Source organism: Apteryx mantelli, chromosome 3 (genome assembly GCF_036417845.1).
Source record: "Apteryx mantelli isolate bAptMan1 chromosome 3, bAptMan1.hap1, whole genome shotgun sequence".
NCBI classification, from domain to species: domain Eukaryota; kingdom Metazoa; phylum Chordata; class Aves; order Apterygiformes; family Apterygidae; genus Apteryx; species Apteryx mantelli.
Window position 1 is genome coordinate 1,746,731 of NC_089980.1, and position 18,799 is coordinate 1,765,529.

The following is an 18,799-nucleotide window of genomic DNA, read 5'->3' on the forward strand; positions in this document are numbered from 1 at the left end:
TAGTATTGAGTAATATTTATAGTCAAAGAAAAATCTAAATACAAAATACAGTGATGAGCTGCACTGTAGACACAACAGCACTCAACTTGTGCAAAACGATATTGTTTATTTTCTCCCCAAAGCAAACAGTGGCATCTTAATCATAGAAGTCATCGAATTCATCTGCTTCTGTATCGTGGGTTTGTGGACGCAGAGCAGCCTCAATCTCAGAGTTGCTGTCATCAGATTCGCCCCAGAAAGCTGAGGGGGGAAAAAAAAAAATTTTTAATCTTCTTAACGTCTATGCAGTGACATAAACAATCATTTTACAGCTCTTTCGAGGTACCTAGACAACCTGGTTTAAAGCTAGAGAACATGAGAGCGTTTAAAAAATGTGCAAGACGTAGGTGTACGTTTCCAATACAACGTGCCGTCAGCGACTCTTGGTCTCCTAATTGCCTTGTTTGTGGGGAAACAGCGCGTTCATTGGAAAGTCTCGCTTCATTGTTTCTCAAGGTAGCTTGACAGAACATCTCCACTCCAAACAATTTACTTGACCATCTGCTGCCTCAATTACAGCTTTGTCTATTATGTTCCACTTTCTCCCTCTGCTTGACCCTGAGGTGAAGGCACAAGCAGACTATGGCATCGCAAAGTTGGCGTAAAAACGGCAGCGACGTCACACGTGACAAGTCACCACTTTGCGACAGGACCGAATACGGGCAGAACTGATTTAAAAGAATCGGTGGTTTTGACACACAGCTCCAGTGACGAACAAACAATTTCACTGCAATGAACAACTGCGTTTTGATTTTGAGTGCCTGAGAGATCCCTCCAGACGTAAATGAGTTGGACCTGCGAGAAAAAGGAGAAGCCTGACCGTCCGCAGAGCTCCTCAAGGGGAAGGTCTGCTGAAGTCGTTCAGGTGTAAAGGTTCCCAGCTCAGCTATTTCCTAACTGCTGATTTTCCCTTTTCCCCTCGACTGAACAGAACGTTCCTCTTCCGTCCCGCAAGAGCCGTTGCTTTGCCCCAGGAGGGCCGCCCGGGAGAGCTGCTGATGGGCGACGTGCTGGGCTCAGCGTTATTAAGACCACGCTTGGATTTAAAGCTACACCTGTGACAGCAGCAGAAACACATTCGAGCGCTCAGGGAAAGGGCAGCACGAGCGGTGCCCTGCTCTGCCCCCTCGGCTAGTTCCCAGCCCAAATACACCCAAAGGGAACCGACATGCCGAAGGGCTCCAAAAGACCGGAGAAACCAAGGGGCTGGTGATGTGACAGAGGCCTTTAAAGTTGCATCAAAGCAGCCATCGTTTACGGCACCCTTAAATCAGCTCAGATTTCAAGCCTCTAAAATATGTTCAGCACCATTCAGGACTAGAGAGTCCCTAAAGCTGAGCTCCGGGCAGAAAACTCCCTGGTCACTTCACTTACAGGAGGCTTGATAAGAGGTAGCTTCAGGCACCACTGGACATCACGGTGCTTAAAGAAAGTAAGCGCAGAGGAGAATTAAAACATGCACGGCCCAAGCATTCATTAAAAAGAAGGCCGGCTTGCTCATGTAAAAAAACGTTCCAGACACATGCATATATGTATAAGCAGACCCTTTTACGCGCCTACGTATTGTAACTATGCAAACACTTCGCTGCTGCCCACCTACTTCTGCTTCCAGTATTTCAGAGGGAAGATTAAAAAAACCCCAAAACTTCAGATTCTTCCTTCACTAGTTTTTCTCCTACTACCTATTCACTACTATTTGCTTTAAACCCCGAAGCACAAAGCTCGCTACTCCTCCCAAAACGTACGCACTATAAATCAAGTCATCTCTGGTTCAGAACTGGCCATCACCACCTACTGGCCTGCTCCTGTGTTGAGGCATAGAAGGTCCTGGCTTCCCCATCCCCCTACATTCATGTTTTATTCAGTTTCATAATGTTTTTAGGGGTGTTCTACAATTTAAGTTAGGCTTAGACATCAGCTTAGACATCATGCTATTTAAGCATGACATTTATTTCTCACCTTTGGATTTTATAGCAGTTACCAGTCCCCTCCTGCTTTCAGTCCTGCAAAATAGGAGAAATGAAAAAAAAATCAGCAGAATATCACAACATTAAAAGAATTCAAGGGTTTTTTTTGTTTGTTTGCTTTTTACCATCTCATAGTTTAAAAAAAAGCACTAAACTTCAGTAATGGCGTTTTGGGGGGGGGGGGCGGTTAATAACTATTTTCTTTGAGGGTCTTTTTTCACCTCTGTTTTCTCTAAGCAGTGGAGAAATTAATAGGCGGCAGGGACATGAGTCCAGACGTTCAGGCAGTGTGAACTGGCGCGATTTCATGAACAGCGCCCGTTTACACGGGTAGCAGAGCAAGGGTGCAAAGGATCGGAGCTTCATGCGTCTTTCGCACCCTTTGAGACCCGCCAAGAAAGTAAAGAAAATCCCCTGAACAAATAAAAACAACGCGCCTCCCCCCCGCCCTGCCGGTGCTCACTGAACTTCCTTATTCCCGTTCCTGCCGGCGTACTCCTGCTCCGTAGCTCCCGGGTTCCCATAGCATCGTCCACGTCCCTATGCAAATGCGCAGCCTCCCAGCTGCCTTTGATCTACCTTGATGTATTTTCAGTCGCGATTCTGTTCTGTTAAATGACGGCTCTTGTGTCTGGAGCATCACAGACCCTTTTGAATCCCTCAAACAGGCTGGAATCATTTTGATCTTTTGTGTGTGCGGCGTGCACATTGTGTTGGCGCCGCGAAATAATCACGTAGGGGCAACGGCGTAGGAGAACTAACTGTTATATTAACAACCCTGCAGTAAGCTCTGGAAATAAAGCTTCAGCTGATTTTAATAAGGAAGACCAAAGGGGAGATACGTGTGATATTGCTGCGCGAACTAGCAAAACGTAAGCAAATGTCAACTTGCAGTTTGAAATCTTCGCTGCAGTCAAAACAGAACTCCATCGGCTGTCAAAAATCCCACGCGATTAAGGGCTGCATTTCATTTAAAGACACGGCAGCTAATACGCGACGGTGCAAGGCAGGGAATTACGAGTGTTTTAACTGCTACCACGGAGGCATTTGTGAAGGGGAGGAAAAAAAAATGGAGATGATTCACAGCTTCTCTTATACCGCTATGTTCAGCGAGAACTCGCCGTTTACAGCTGGAAAGCGAAGCTTAAAGCTGGGGGAAGCGTCAGTACGTTACAGCTGCCTGCGTTGCCGTAACTTTTCCTTTTAAGAGAAAGGTATTATACTGTTCATAGCCTATTCCTTTTTTTCCCAAGCTGCGAATGCCACCACCGCGCAATCTCCGCCAGAGATACACAAAAATTCCCAGAGACAGAATAAACTTCACAGCCAAAGTTCAACCAAGACGCCAAACCGAGGTTTAAGCACTAATAACAATTAACACTACTAGTTAGCTATTAACAGTGTGACATAGATGAATAATTACATAATCTTAACATAACTTTTAAATGTGTTCGTCTTCAACTGTTTGTCTGACACTTTGTTATCAAGCCATCCAAATCCCCTTCAGTTTTATTCAGAGAGATAAATCCTGCGCCGCGTTGCGCTTCACCTTCCAGCACGCGCTCAAATTCCGTTTACTCCACAGGATTTTCAGCAAGTGTTTTAAGTCGGAGCCTCCGGGTTGAGCCCTGCGAAATGCCGAAACACCCTCAGCTCTTGCTCGCTTCGGTAAGGTTTCACGACCCTCCGCATCGCCCCGGAGGTGCTCCGCATCTCCTGGACTCAGCCCATAAAATGCGCTTAAGAGGACACAGCTCTGGCTGCAGCATCATTTCTTCCCCCCGCGCGGTGCGAAGCAAGAAACCACTTGTTTCTGAGCCGCGTATCGAGAGGTGACTTCTGTGACAGACTGCACAACAACCATTTTATCTTGAAGTATTTCAGCAAAGCAAGATGAGCCAGCTGATAGCTGCTGTTTACAGTCTGCTGCTTCATCTTCCATTATCGAGGAGAGAGGTGCACAGGGTTTCTTCATTCAGCCATGCTAGAGGGTCCCTCAAAGCGACTTTTCGCTCCACTTTTCTCCTCGCTTCAAGCCCAAGTGAAACACGAGAGCGTTGATCATTTGGGACCCGGAGCCTCCGCGGTGCCCGAGAGGCACCGAGCGCAGCTCTGAGCGCCAGGAGGACGGTGGCGGACTGCCCCAGCTCTCGGGCCGGCTTTGGCACGTAGAGACGCGCCTGGGAGAGCTGGAAAACGGGACTAGGAAATCAGAGCCAGGCCAGCATGCGGATAGCAACTCCACCAAACCAAGTCTGGGAAATGCTGCTGCAGGACAGCTTTGCAGCACCGGATGAAAGCCTTAAGTCACGTCTGAAGTGTTAGTCAAGGCTGACGAGATGCAAAACCACCCCTCTACTACGCTGCAGAAGGTTCATATTCAGAAACCAAAGTCAATGGTGAAAGCTGTTGTCTGGCACACCGAGCGCCCAATAACCACCCAAACCTCCAGGGAGGTATTTTAGGAGTAGAGATAAAGTAGCACAGGTTTCGCTGCCTTGACTAATCCCCCTTATTGACCCTTCGATATCCATTTATACATTGCCTTCTTCCCTAAAATAATTACAAACTGAACCCAGGCTCTAACAAAGGAAAAATCCAAACCCGTTTAACTTCAAAGGGCTTTTAATCTCCCCCTTACTGATGAAACAGGCTTTTTGTGCTGAAGATACCGCAACAATGAGAAATGAATAAGCTCCCCGAAAATATTGTCCTCCATAAAGAAAATTCGTACCAAGAGGTAAACACTAGAGGAAAAAAGAGCCAGGTTAAAAGAGGTGGCTCACAGAAAAACAAGAAGTGTTTACTTTAGCGTGGCTATCTTTTTGCTAAAGAACCTGTTGAACTCCTGTCTTTTATTGTCAAGGGAAAACAAAAACAACAGGTTTTATCAGAACGGCAGGCAAGCAGACCAGGATGGAAGCTGAAGGACACCGAGGCTCCAATGAAGCGTGCCTGCGAGCACGCCGGCTGATCCGGTCAGAGAGCTTGAAGCCCGCACGCCTCTGGCTTGCAAAAGCGCCGGTGAGGCAGCACACCACGAAAAGCAGGAGATTCCGCTTCCGCCGGGCAGTTCTCGGGAACCCGCGGTCGGAGAGGTGCGGAAGTTTCCCCCCCAACGGCAAGTACGAAGGCAAAACTGCAGCTGCTTCTTCAAAACAAATATCTAAAAGCCTTTTGGCCGCTCCAGGCCAGCGCCCCTGTTCCCTGCAAATTGCGGTGGACCTGGGCTATCGCTGTCTGCTGGTAGTTTGCTACAGAGCAGCACCTGGAAGTATTCCCCACCCTGTAAATTCAGTAAAAAAAAATAACGAATCCCTTCATCATGGCATTTCTCAAGAAGTTAGAAAAAATGAACTCAAAGAAGAGCGGTCAAAGCTTAACGATCGCTCCATTTACAACACAAGTCCTAATTCTAACTAAAATTGGCGAGAAGTAAAGTAATCATATTGAATTTAAGTACTTATACTGCAAATACGATCACTTGTATTTTAGGATGCAAAGATCTCTAACAAAAAATTACGCTTAAGACCGTTTTCTTTTTTAGGTACCACCTTGAAATAAAAGTATCCTTGACTAGAGAAGCCGATATACAAATTCCCGCTGTAGCAGAGATCCCAAGATAAAGCTAGCTATGAAGAGCGCAGGGTACAGCCGCAAAAATAGAATAATAAAACCTCTATTTCCTCTTTACCGTAAAGGCAAAGTATGCATTTCAAAATTTCGAAGAGGACACCACCACGGAAGTATTATTTCCTCTAGAAAGCCAAACCTGCACGTATTTCTATTCCAGAGATAAAACCAAAGGTAGAGGAGATTTTCTGTATCACAGGCTTCATCACTGCTCCTGATGGGCTACAAGGCCACGAAAAACACCCTTAAATTCTTAAAGAAGTGATTTGACAAAAATACTGCAGAATTATAAAACAGTCAGATATGGATTCATTTATGTGTGCCTCTCTCTAGGGATCCTGGAAATTTATCATCTGGAACAAGTACGCTGAAATTCCCATTACTTTCATTGCTCTGAATCATTATTTAACTTTCTTTAAAGCTCCCAGTAAATTCACATCCTGAATATTCACATGCCCCAACGCTTAGCATCTCTTGCTAAAGCTCCAGACAAAACAGACACTTTTCTCACAAGTCAATTAAACATAGACAAGTTTTGGGTTTTTTTTTTTTTTAAGGTATCGAATGTTACAAGGCGGAAGATGCAAGAATAAATTTGCGAGCTTTGAGTTTAGCAAAGTCTGAGTGCCCCCTGATGGTCAGCCTGCTTATTTACATCATGACACAGCAACGAAAGCGCCGTATTAGGTAGAGCTAGTTTGCTATTAAATAGTTCCTCTGAGAATAATTAAGAGGATGAATTATAATCCGCAAACTTTTATTTACACATCATTAAATCTGTGTTTGTTAAAGGCAGCTTTTGACTAAAAAACAGTCTTCAGAGACCAGAATGGATTACACTTCCAGGACACAGATTAATCAAAGTTGAAAATACTTTACGCAATGTTTATGTCCCGACAAATTAAAATTTTTATTTGGTTCTCAGTCTATAATACATCTTTAATCTTCAGATGATTTTGAAATGAGACAGAGCAAACAAGTCAAAGAAAAATAAATTGCTCGCATCAAAACCACAGAATTATCTAGAAAGCTAGTGACCTCCACTGGCTGCTGCTATTGCTACAGGCCGACGAAATGCCACACACATCGTACGCTGCCTACTCTTTTCGGGGGATTCAGTCCTGACTTATGATGCCTTCTCCCCTAAGTAATTACGGAATTTAACACACTCTCGTCTTTTGCAAAACGTTAACGCTTCCAACTAAAGTTACATCTCCCGGAGTTTAAATATTCCCTTGGCAAAGTAAACTAATCCAGGAAAACACAGTTTTATCTGTAAGGTAGACCGGGACGATATTTGCCGGCGAAGAGGAAGCTCTGGCATGCACCTCCGAACAAAAGGGAACAAGTGGTCTTTACTCGGAGAGCAGCTTCCTATTAAGACTCACTCCTTCGTACATTATGCCTTTCATCCCCACTCAACCACAAAATGATTTTGCTGTAGGAAATACAATAGCAGAAAAAGATTTACATTGAAAGAATCTTTAATAATAAACTGTTGCAGATCTGCCTACTTCCCCGTGATTTATAATACAATAAACATCGGGTTCTATTAAGTCTCATGCACTGAAGACACGCACTGAAAAAAACCGAATATGAAAGAACTCAATTCTTCCCATCTCCAGCGCCATAATAGTGAAACGAGCATGTGTAAATGTGCTAAGAGTATCTCTTTGCATCTTTTATAGCTTGTGTGTATTAATCTGTAAAGCTTATTAAGAGAGTCATTGCTATGCAAAGCAGCACCCAATCTCTTTCTCTCGCTTTTCAAGAGAGCGCAGTGTTTGGCCAATAGGACCGGCGCTCTGCCCCTCATTCCGCATTCATAACATGCAACATTTGCACAATGTATCTCTCAAAGGCTGCTGAATAGAAAGCCTTAATACTCATGTAAACAACTGCAAACCAATTACTTAATGAATCAGGCCCACACATAATGAGGTGCCCGGACAAAGAGCTATAAATGCATTTTTGCGCCCAAGCCCTCCGCTTTTAAAGTAAAAATCCCTCAGCTGTAGTTTGGGCTTAACTGGCACATCATAATTATTGTCTCTAGGACATCAGAGGAAGCCATTTCTTTTTTTTTTTTATTTAGGTCCAGCAGGGTCTTTTTCGAGGTCACTCATCAGCTCAGTGACAAAGCAGAGCAAAGAAGAATTTATAAAAAGTACCACAGCGGTACTACGCAGTTATGTTTATTCTCAAGTAGTGGGTTTCGAGACCACTTGTAAAAGCAATAAAGCACAAGAAGTGACTGCAGTAAGTGGCGGCCTTAAACGCAAGCGTCGGAGAAATTTCATCGCGTCCTGACCACAAATAAGCAGCCACCGGCGTCTTCTATTTCTCCTTCTTTCCTGCTACTTTTGCTACTTTGTCTCTTTGTAAAGCTGATGTCGAGTGCCCAAAAGCAAGTGTTATTAATAAGCTTTATGCTTAAAAGACTGCGTTATTTTCGAGTCAGTTAGGAAAATAACTTTAAGCCACGTTAAAAGGTTTTTGGTTTTTTTTTGTAAAGTAGCATCACTACGTACGGGAGCAGGAAGCGTGCTTGCGTCGGAGAGCCGAGAGGCATAACATTACAAGGCAGAAGGAATGATTTTAAAATCCAGGGAGAATAAGAATCTGAAAAGACCAGTGAAAACCAAAAAAAATGCATGCCATACGCACAGCATCTGAAAAATGCTTAAGCTGCCAAACATATTATTAGCAAGCAGTGCAACATCCACTCAGTAAAACCCATGCTTAGAGATTTTTTTTTTCCCCAAATAGTTCATGTTTAATTATACATATTTGACTCAGACACTTAAGAACTTGCTTATAGAATCACTGCCAAGGGCCCAATCCTTCGCTCACTGAAGTCCAGAACAGGAACAGACTAAAACGTGTTAACATTTAAAAATTCAACTATAAGAGCTCTCTTGCACGTGGTAACATTAGGTATTATGAGAATATCGTTCTCTGAAACAAAGTTCCAGAAGATTTTTAAAAAGTGGGAGTCCTAAACAAAAGCATGCATGTCATTCATCAATATTTTATTAAGGCTTGGCTTTATTCCCTGCACTTGAAGCAAGGAGGAGATATTTGATTTTAAGACAAAATATAGAATGAAGCCATTAGGATATCTCTTTATAAAACTGGAATCGTCCTCCATATCAAAGCTAGCTTTGTCAATAGCAATATAAAGCTACCGAAAGATATTGATGTCCTGTAAGCAGAGTGAATTAAATTTTTGTCAAAATACTTTAAAGTATTTTCCTGAATGCCATTAATGGCAGTTTTCAGACAAGGCACCGCATAATAGCGGGCCCCACTTACTGTGATGTTTTAATAAGCTTGCAGATAAGAATCTAAAGCCAAGCTAATATTTCATGAGATGGCTGTGTTATATCCTATTTTCCACTGCTTCTTGACCACTAATTTGATTGCTACTGTTTGATTGCTCTTACAGGCTGATGAAAATACAAGGAACGTGTAATATAACGTTTCTCAAAGACCCAAAAGGAAGTGCTGCGGTTTTATATATATATAAAAAAAAGTGGGTTTTGCTTGTTTGTTTGAAAGGATAAATGGCACCCTTTAGGCAAATGTAGGGCCATTAATTAAACATACTCAATTTGGAAGACAGACAGACAATGTGTTATAAATACTCCAGCATCAAATATTCTATAAAAGAAGAACAAGAAGAACACATATACGGTTACGGCCAGTTTACGTCTCAGATGCGTTGAGAAGAAACCCACCGCTCTATTTCTTCAAGACTTCACGCTTTACGCCCGCCCTTCTCCCGACAACTTCCATTGTCTGGCCTGCAAGTAGCCCTACTGAGAGCAGCTGTACACGCTAATTTGTGGTTCACTGAGATGTCAACCGAGTCTTAAAATGAGAAGACAACAGCTGCAAAACAATACTTGCCTTGGGTGCAAATGTCTTCTAAGGTGTACAACGGTTTAAGTTGCTATATTAGATAAACATAAATATGAACCTTAACCCTAGATGAAGTAAAAAGAGTATTCTGTTTCAGTCACTTTCTATGGGCATTTCTCATTTTATTAAAGCAATCCACATATTAAATGTTTTTAACATATTTACCTTGGGAAGGGACTTCTTCCTTCATGAGATGAAGAACTAGCTTCTGAACTCGTTTCTTGTCTTTTCTTTGTTTTAGAACTATCATCACCTGTTAAGTAAAAATATGAAATATGAATATTCAAATAATAAATATGAAGCCATTTTACAGCTTGGGCCTTACAGAAATCAGTGGAAATATTTAAGTAAAAAGAAACAAATGAAAAAGCATCTCCTACGCTGCAAACGCATAGTGGAACGCATTACAAAGCAGCTGGGGTTATTTTGACAGTACTTTGGCAGACTGCACAATAAAAGAAATATGTTCTCTGTCAAACACTCAGTGCAATCTAAAAGATTGTTTTAGAAAAGCACACAGTGATTTTTTTTGTTCGTTTTTAAATTGCATTTTCCTCTTAGAGGTACCTATCGGCGTTTTTTAAACGAGCTAGGACACTTGGCACATCCCGCTTGGCCCAGGCGCTCCTCGCAGAAGGAGACAGGACGAGGCTGGAGCAGACAAACGAGAGAAGTCCTCATTTTTGGCTCAGAAGCCCATTGCTATAGGGAGCTCTCTTTAAAACCCACTTGTCCCACCTCACCTTCCACCTAAAGGGGCTCCACACCAGACTTAACCTTCGCCAAGGCAGCAGGGAGGGGGCGGGCGGGAGCACCTACGTGTTCGGGTTTCAGCTCTTTGCCAGTTAGCTTTATTTTTACGCTATTTCTGAGCAACGGCTGCACCTATAACAGGCCTCAGTTACTAGCAAGCAACACATCACCGATTCCCCAAGAGATGCACGTAACGGCCGTGCTCTTGGTGCGGACTTTGATGACAAAGTCTAGGGAGGAACAAATGTCAAGCAGTTACAGCATGTGTCTCAAGATTTTTTGTGCATGACTGGGTGAAAATGAGTTAAGAACACAGAGAACAAGACTCCCTTGAAATCATTTAGACTAATCTGACAATGTCTTCCGAATAGTAAAAGTTTTCTTTTACTTCATTTTAGCAAAAAGAACAAACATTGAGGTTCTGTTAAGAGCTGCATTGCATCACATATCAACTTTAAGCAAAACTTGATTTTTTTTTTTTTTAATCCCCACACTCTCATTTACTTTTGTTAATCGGGAAGCAAAATTTTTGTTCTCCTTCCCCTTAAATTTAGTTTATTTTTGGACATTTATACTTCAATATTATTTGATACATCAATATCATTGTCAACCATTCCCTTCCAAACTAAGCTGCATTTGAAACACACACATATTAGGATTTTTATGACTTAACAGCCAAACACCCAAATATTTCAAAATCTTTTATCTGGGCTTCACTCTTTCCCCCTCTGTGTATCTCACTTCTGTACAGATTGATAAAAAAAAGAAAAGCACCACTCATTCACTGGAATTGTACAATTGCTCATCTTTGTACTAATTTCCAAAGAGAACGTGGTTTTCAAGTACAAATGCATCCACTTTTAAAGGCTAGTCTGCACTGCAGATTAGAATCAGGACAGAAGAAAAGCTTTAGATATGACTGAAATTATAAACAAGCCCTAATTTCTACCAACTTCATTCTAACCCAAAACAATTCAGCACTTTTGTACATCTTGGACACTTCTACTTTATAACTCAATGCGCACTTTACAAATCAATCTCAGCAGATATACACCATTCTCTTCTTACATTTCAGATGTGCAAGCTCTGCTTGGCGTGCCAGGCGCTTCCAACAAGAAGGTCCAAAAAAATCTTACGTGGAAGATGAGAAGCGCTAAAGCACAGGTTTTCCAGTGGCGGCAGCGTGCCGCTTTGCGGAACAATCTGACCGCTTTCAAAAGAGTGACGAAACCCAAGAAAAGCAACAGAAAGCTTTCCTGCGAGGTACACGTGCAGAGAAGCAGAGACCTGCAGGAGACCTGCAGGAGATCAAGGAGGGCTTCCTGGATGCACGACTGGAAGCAGCTCGGACTTGCAGACTGAATGATAAGGGCATACACAGGGAAAAATCAGTGACCATAAAGAATTATGTTCATGCGTACTCTAATATTAGTTTGAAGGGGAAAGTAAATAAAAAAGGTTAATTCAACGTAATCAAGTCAGAACTCCAAAGAAATACTTTTGTATGAGGCATATTAAGAAGTCTCCACTCCAACTTTAACTCACTTAACGTAAGTATATTTTTCAGGGCCCCCAAGGTGCCGTTTCAAAGAACATTGCACAATGCAGCAGAGGTTACATGCTTACTTCTTGTCTTGGTAAAGAGCAGTGCTTTATTTCGAGAGCGCATCCCTCTTCACCTCAAGAAGCTCTTGCACAGAGTGAGTTCTGCCTAGCTAACAAACCACCACTGGCAGTAGACGGTGCAGAAATTCAAAATACAGTTACGCGTGCTCCTCAAACTTAGCTCCCCATTCCACCCACGTGGCTGTGACGCGTTTGCGGCCTCCTTCTCACGTGGAAGAGGATGTGAAGCAAATGGCATCCAAACAAGATGGGCCGGTCTAGTCATCTGTCCCGTTTCAAGCCCTGCAAACGCATGGGGGCATACCCACTCGGTTACATTCTGTTAACGAACGGAAACGTTTTTTCTCCTTTCCAGCTGTAACAGGTAGAAAAGTTTCCAGAGCAAACAGTAATTTCAGAGGGTGTTAGAACCCTGTAAGTAGCTGAACCTGATGTGTGCTTTCCAAAGGCTTCCGTTTCAGGCAAAGCCTGGGAACAGCACCTGAGTGGGGACCCTACATTTAGCTTGCTGTAGATAAGATCTTTTAGCTAAGGCTGCCTTAGTTCTCTCCAAAAGGAAGATGAACATCTAGGTATGTTTGAAAGCAGTTTTAATCCTATGGAGAAGACAGATGTGTAACACATCTGTAATCTCTCTATTTCTCCAGGGGAGATAAGACCTCTCCCTATCCTTTATCCTCCCCCTGCCTTTTTCCTCCTCCCAGAGGAAAAGAGATCCTCTGCTAACTGTCTTGGTCCCCCCAAACCTCACCTGGTGAGCCCTTTGCTTGTTTCTTCCTCTGATACGAGGCATTCCCACAGAATGCCCACCTGTAGCTCACTTTATTATGACTTCTGCAACTGAAGTCTGTCTACAAACTCAAGCAAATATCACATGTGCACAAGGAACTCAAACATGCTTCTCCCCTCAGATGTGTTTTCCTCCTAGTTGTCCTCCTTCCTCACTGATCTTCTTGATGAGAACTCCAGGGAGTCAAAAATGAATCCTTATTCTTTTCTTGTTCAAGCCTTCCCCATTAGTCCTCTTCCAAGTTTTCTCCGTTATCATGGACTACTCTTCCTGTCATTCGGGGCAGTAACATGGAGCCCATCACTGGTCCAAACATACCAGCCCCACCTTTCCAGCTGGCACTTCAGAAATCCAATTCTCTGCCAGCCTGACTGTAACTCAAGCCAGGCCACTGTTGTCTTGCAGCTTTTCTTACTGCTTTTGCACACAAACCAGCCTCAAAAGACCATTCACCCATGCTTTTTGCGTCTTTACTGGGTCCCCTTCCTTCCATCAAACAGTAACAGAAACTACTTGTTCTTCACCTTTCAGACCCTTCACAGCCCAGCTTTGCCCTACCTGTCAATTATAATACAATACTGGGCTATCAATCCCCACTTCTGCCTTAGTTATACCAGGCTTCCTTACCAATTAGTCCAGTCATTTCCCTCAAGCATCTTTGTACGTACTTACATACCCTACATAAATGGGAGATCCTTCTAAGAACTCTTAAATCCACCAGCTTACCTTGCTTTAAAGTCTTCCTTGACAATTCATCCGGGCTGCGATGCCTATGAAACATTTGACAGTGGGCAAGTACTTAACGCACAGTGACTTGCTTCTTTGTATGCTGAACAATCGTCTTGCTCTTTCCTCGTTTTACCCCACTCGCTCGTTGAGCCCACATGCCTTGAACAGTACGTCCCTACTATCAGTTAGTGGAAAAGAACAGTCTTAGTTACATCCATACAGTACTTACAACAAAAATAACCCAATTCTGCTGTACTGCAACACTTCACCATTGTGACAAAACACAAGCGATCGGCACAACGTACAGGGCAGAAAATAGAAGATACAATAAATACAGTATTGGGAGAGAAAATTCTCAAGTACTGTTCTTCATTTCTGCAAGAGCTATATTGTCCCATAGAAATGTTAGGTAAATCAAAATACTTTCCTTCATACAACAGATCACATTTAAGTCCGCAGGTAAACTACTGCTAAGTTCAAAAAGGCACCTTTTTGTCTGGGGAGATTTTTTTTCTTTTGCTAGAAACATCTACTCACTATAGTATAAAAACCAAGTGCATACGTACTTTCCCAGTCTTGGGAGAGTAAGACATGCTGTACTGAAACACAGAAACATTTTCTCCTGAGTACAGGGCAGAAAACAATAGCTTGGCAAAGGAGAGAGCGAGCGGAGAAGAGGCGAAAAGAATACAGGTTTAGAGCACGACAACGTGCAGACTGAAACCTGAGGTTAAAGCAATTGTCAGCTCCGTAGAAATAATTCAAGCACAAAACAGTCATGTTCAAAAGCAGAAGCTAAGGGACAAAGAACAACTCTGTCTGCGACAGCTCTGCTCGAGGACAGCAGCTCGGCTGTTGTCTCAGACCTCCTTAGCCATGCGTAGGCTCGCTATAAGCACCTCTCCCTTCCAGTCTGAGCTCAGAAAGCTCCCGCTGCTTTGAGTTTCTGTGTTGACAGTACAATTTATCTTCTACGGCATTGCAACAGTCGCCTCTACCCACAGCCTAACACCAAAGTCAGGGATATCAGCGAAGTCCCCGGGATTTAGGCTAAACTCACCGATGAAGGGTTTGCTTTTTGGCACTAGTTAGCAGTTGAAATGAACTAGAGATGAGAAGTGACATTTATTTTGATGTCCTCTTTTCTAAGCCTTTTTTTTTTTTTTTTTTAAGGAGTGGCAGTACCCTAGTGATATAGCGATCATTAATTCTGGGAAAAGAGAAAGGTGAGAGAAGTGTGAAAGTGTCTTCTGAAAATCCTGACCTTACATCCCAGCAACCTGAAACCATTCGTGCCTTTGTCCTCATGACAACATCACGCCTTGTTTTCATTAGAAGCCCTAGAAGCAATTTAGGCCCATAATTTTGAAGCTATTCTGATGTTGCTCTGCTCTGTACTGGAAGGTCCAGATGACCACATTTTAGCTTAAGTCAATTACCCAGCCTTCACCTGAATGTTCAAAAACGTTCACGCTATTAGGTGGTATTTGCCTACAAATTCTAATAACTTGTTAGCAAACATCCAGGTTTATATTTGAAATACATTTTCATATTTGGTTCATAGCATGCGCACAATCAGAGAAGCTCGAGTTCTTTGGGAAAAGCATAAGTTAAAAGACTTCTTTCAGCCAGTTTCAAAGACGTATTTTGGAACTTCACAGCTCCACATTTAAAAATACAGTATTTCACATGAGCACTAACTTGGTCTGAATGGCCAACACACACTGCACAGACACAACTAAAAAAGCTTGATAAAACTCAAAGTTTAAATTCAAATTGGGTTGTTAATAATGAAAAGTAAAGTTCTTAATCTGATTGTTCAAGCAGTATTACAGCAGGATGGAAACTTTTGTCACAGATGACACAGCTCTCCTCTCATCTTTTTTCCAATGTATTGCTCCCCCCACTTTGAGTTAGCAAAGGATCTGATATACCAGTATTAACTAAAAACACTCCACACTTTTCAACTTTGAATTAACTGTGAAGTCTGCATGGGTCAAAGCGGCTTTCACGTCAGCTTTAACAATTTTGTTTTGAACAAAATGGGTGTAGTTTTCTTCATTAACCACCAATTCCGAGAAAAAACAAAAAAACAACAAAAAAACCCACTGGCCATTACAAAACGAATCACTATTATTTTGTTCTGGTGAGCAGTTAAAATCATCTTTGACCCCGAACATACTGTACCAGTGCAAAACTGGAAGGAAGATGTATTCTCCATGTGTTCTCTATGGCCTAGGTTCCAGTGTCTATTAATTTATAGTCAAACAACTCAGCGACAAAAAGTGATGTGATATCTCTTCATATGCAGAAAATTATAAGAAAAATGTTGCAAGTACGAGGCCAAGATCTAAGTCACTAATTATATTATCTTTCTCAGAGATATAAAAAGCCCCGCACTTTCTAAACATCAAAAACATCGATATATGTCTACTACACATAAAAACCTTGACTGCAATTACAGTCCCAGGGAATAAATAGCCAGACGCCAAATTGCGTTTCTGCAAACATTCTCCAAGTGTTTGACTCAACATGTCTGTAAATGGAAAAGGTGTGAATATTTTGAAGGCTGCCGATTTTTAAAATACAGACTGGGTAAACAGAAATAGCACTATATTAATCACAGAGCTCACGTACAGCCCATACGTTTCATAGGTCAAAGATTTCAGTTTTGCTCAAGTAACAGATCTCTCAAGCAAGCAATAGAAGTAGTAGGTCCTGCCCTCCTGGCAGAGGAACGAGAGCACTGTAGCACGAAGTGGAGAAGCGGTGAAACGGGAGGACACTGGCTTCTGCTCCAGACGGCAGAACGGTGTGTGCTCCAGCAGCTAGACTCTTCTTTTTCCTTTCAACCTGCCTCCTCAAATCTGACCCTTGTTGCTCTGCCATCTTCAGTCTATTACACTCTTTTCTCTTTCCAAAAAATCTCATCCCTTGCACAAGGGGCATTCCCTTAAGTTCCAGTTTCTGCTGTAGGAGACTACAGCATCTCAGATAAAACACCTGTAGTATATTTAACACAAAGCAAAACACTTTTTCCTTAACTCCATTTCCAAAACAGCAAAACTGTTCTGGATAAACTTAGAGCCATACATACAGAAATATCAGAGAGAGAAAGAACTATACCGAAGGACAATGCTGATAAGGACCACACTGAACCCCAAAAGATCCAGACAAACAAGAAACTGATTGAAAATGAGAAGACATTTTCCACCACTGGAAACGTGGATTCTGAGCAGCCTTCTGAAGCAGTAAGAAGGACAAACTTCTAAGAGAAATTTTTAAAGACAGAACTTAAGTCTGAAAAGAGAAATGTAGACTGTGTCTGTCTTTGGCAACACATCCTGGATTTCAAGATGAAGGCAGCATCTTCCAGCCCCTTACCTCTTGATGATAGAGTGACACCTAAGAGCTATAAATCGCTATCATTCATTATTTCCAATAACAGTAAATAATTCCATATGCAAACAAAGGTCAGGTCGGAGAGCAAGAGATACCATGGGCTTTGCAAACTCAACTAAAACATCCATCTGCATCCTTCTCTGGTATCCAAATGAGAAGCTACCCAACAAAGCAACTTTGCTTTTTCTGTGCAATTTTATCAACAGTGTAATAGTTGGCAGCCTGGCTAGTTCAACTGTCGCTATTCTTCAGAGTTAATAATGCTTCGAATGGAATATTACCAGGCTCAAGTGAGCTGGCAAGCCCTGTGTTTTTACAGTTCCCTTGGCAATATTTATACTGCCTAGCGTTCAAAAGTCCTGTTAGGTCTGGGTTCCCATACTGCCAGGTGCTGCACCAAAAGAGAAACTAGCAATAGTCCCCGCCCAGCAGAACTTTAAATCTGAATAATCTCCCCCACCCAAATAATACTATTATTGCACTTGCTGATAATCTTCAAAGAGCTAATCAAGGATTAAAACAGCATGGGGTATTAGCTACCGTGACACTGTCAGAACACAAACAGCAACTATGCACACCCCTCTCATGTGGCCAGAGCGTTGAGTGCTGTCACGTATACAGCCCTTCATTAGCACTGATTTCCCTTGCTATAAAATAAAACTCACATACACAAAGAGGATGGATGCTAGCTGCAAATCCGATGGAAGAATGGGCTCTTTGGAGGGCAAATAGATGGAAAAAAGTCTAAAAATTAAAATCTGAACAGAACACCGCCATAAATAATGTTCAGAAGTTGGTCAACACCCAACAAATACCCCCAAATACCCTTTTTTTAAAAGGGGGGGAAAAATAAAATAAAATACTTACAAGAGACCAACATACAATGCTATCCTCCCAAGAGGAGAAATTTTTGATGACCAGCCAACTCAGGAAATCCCAATGCAGGAGTATTTGAAAGTAATCTAGTGAGAACACTTTCAAAAGCTGCTGCCTCAATTTAAAGATTGAACAAGAATTCTCAGCCACAAGTCATAACTATGAAATACTTTGAGGTCTTTCCCCAAACTTAAATAAGTTGGGCAACAGAGTATCACCTACTGGGGTATGCAATCTAAATTACTCTAATTTAAATAAAACGCGCAATATTAAACTTTCCTGTTGTAGTTCTGTCAGATCACAACAGCTACCAGTCATTTACAGATGAACTTTTTCATAACAGCAGTTTCTAATCGATTGATATCAAATGAAGCAAAAAGTTGGGTAGACTTAATGCCTTTATTAGTCCACTCCAAGAGTGGAACCTCAAGAACCTTTCAACTTCAAGTTCAAAGGAGGACCTCACCAGGAAGGATGTGTGGGTGTGGGAAAAGTGTTGGCAGGATTATTGGCTCATTAAGGTTGACCTAAAAAGGAAACCAGAATTGGATTTGTGCCCTTTCATGTTTCTTTATGATATATAAAGAAGGACTAATTTTTTTTTTCCTTCTTAAGAGGTTTTTTTCCTGCTTATTTCTAACATTAGAGATTTTATACCTGGAAAGCAGATGGAATGTGGTATTCTGGATGTTGTAAAAGTGAAGCTTGATGAGTAGAGAAGGATGCCATTTTTATTCAAATGCCTTATAACTTTAATATCTATTTAAGTCAAAGACATAAATAAAGGGAAGGAAGAGATTCTATTTTGTTAAAGATTTAACAAACCTGCCCCTTCAATAAAATCAGCAGTTTCCTACTTATGAGACAGCAAAAAGAAGCAGTCATCCAGCAAAACCAAAAATAACAGATTTTATCATTTTATATCTCCCATTATTCACCTACCTCATGAACAGCAAAGAAGTCAAACACTTTTTTTTTTCCACATGTCTCCCCAAGATAAAAATCAGAAGGCATCCAGGAAGAAAACTAGAATGAGTCCACATATTCTTCTCTACCCTTA

General features: G+C 42.0%; 1 protein-coding gene across 2 annotated transcripts in view; it reads right to left on the reverse strand.

Annotated features, from left to right (window-relative positions):
• The window catches only part of KIZ (kizuna centrosomal protein), a 62,624-nt gene continuing 43,825 nt past the window's right edge, over positions 1-18,799 (reverse strand). Inside the window, exons 11-13 of one of the 2 annotated variants that reach the window (XM_067292608.1) lie at positions 9,729-9,816; positions 1,999-2,042; positions 1-240 (exon numbers count right to left, since the gene is read on the reverse strand). In XM_067292608.1, coding sequence (XP_067148709.1) covers positions 137-240; positions 1,999-2,042; positions 9,729-9,816 — 236 coding nt within the window. In that variant the 3' untranslated portion in view covers positions 1-136. Of the gene's footprint in view, positions 241-1,998; positions 2,043-9,728; positions 9,817-11,609; positions 11,675-18,799 lie in introns of those variants that run through there. The other variant, XM_067292609.1, reaches the window with a different exon arrangement.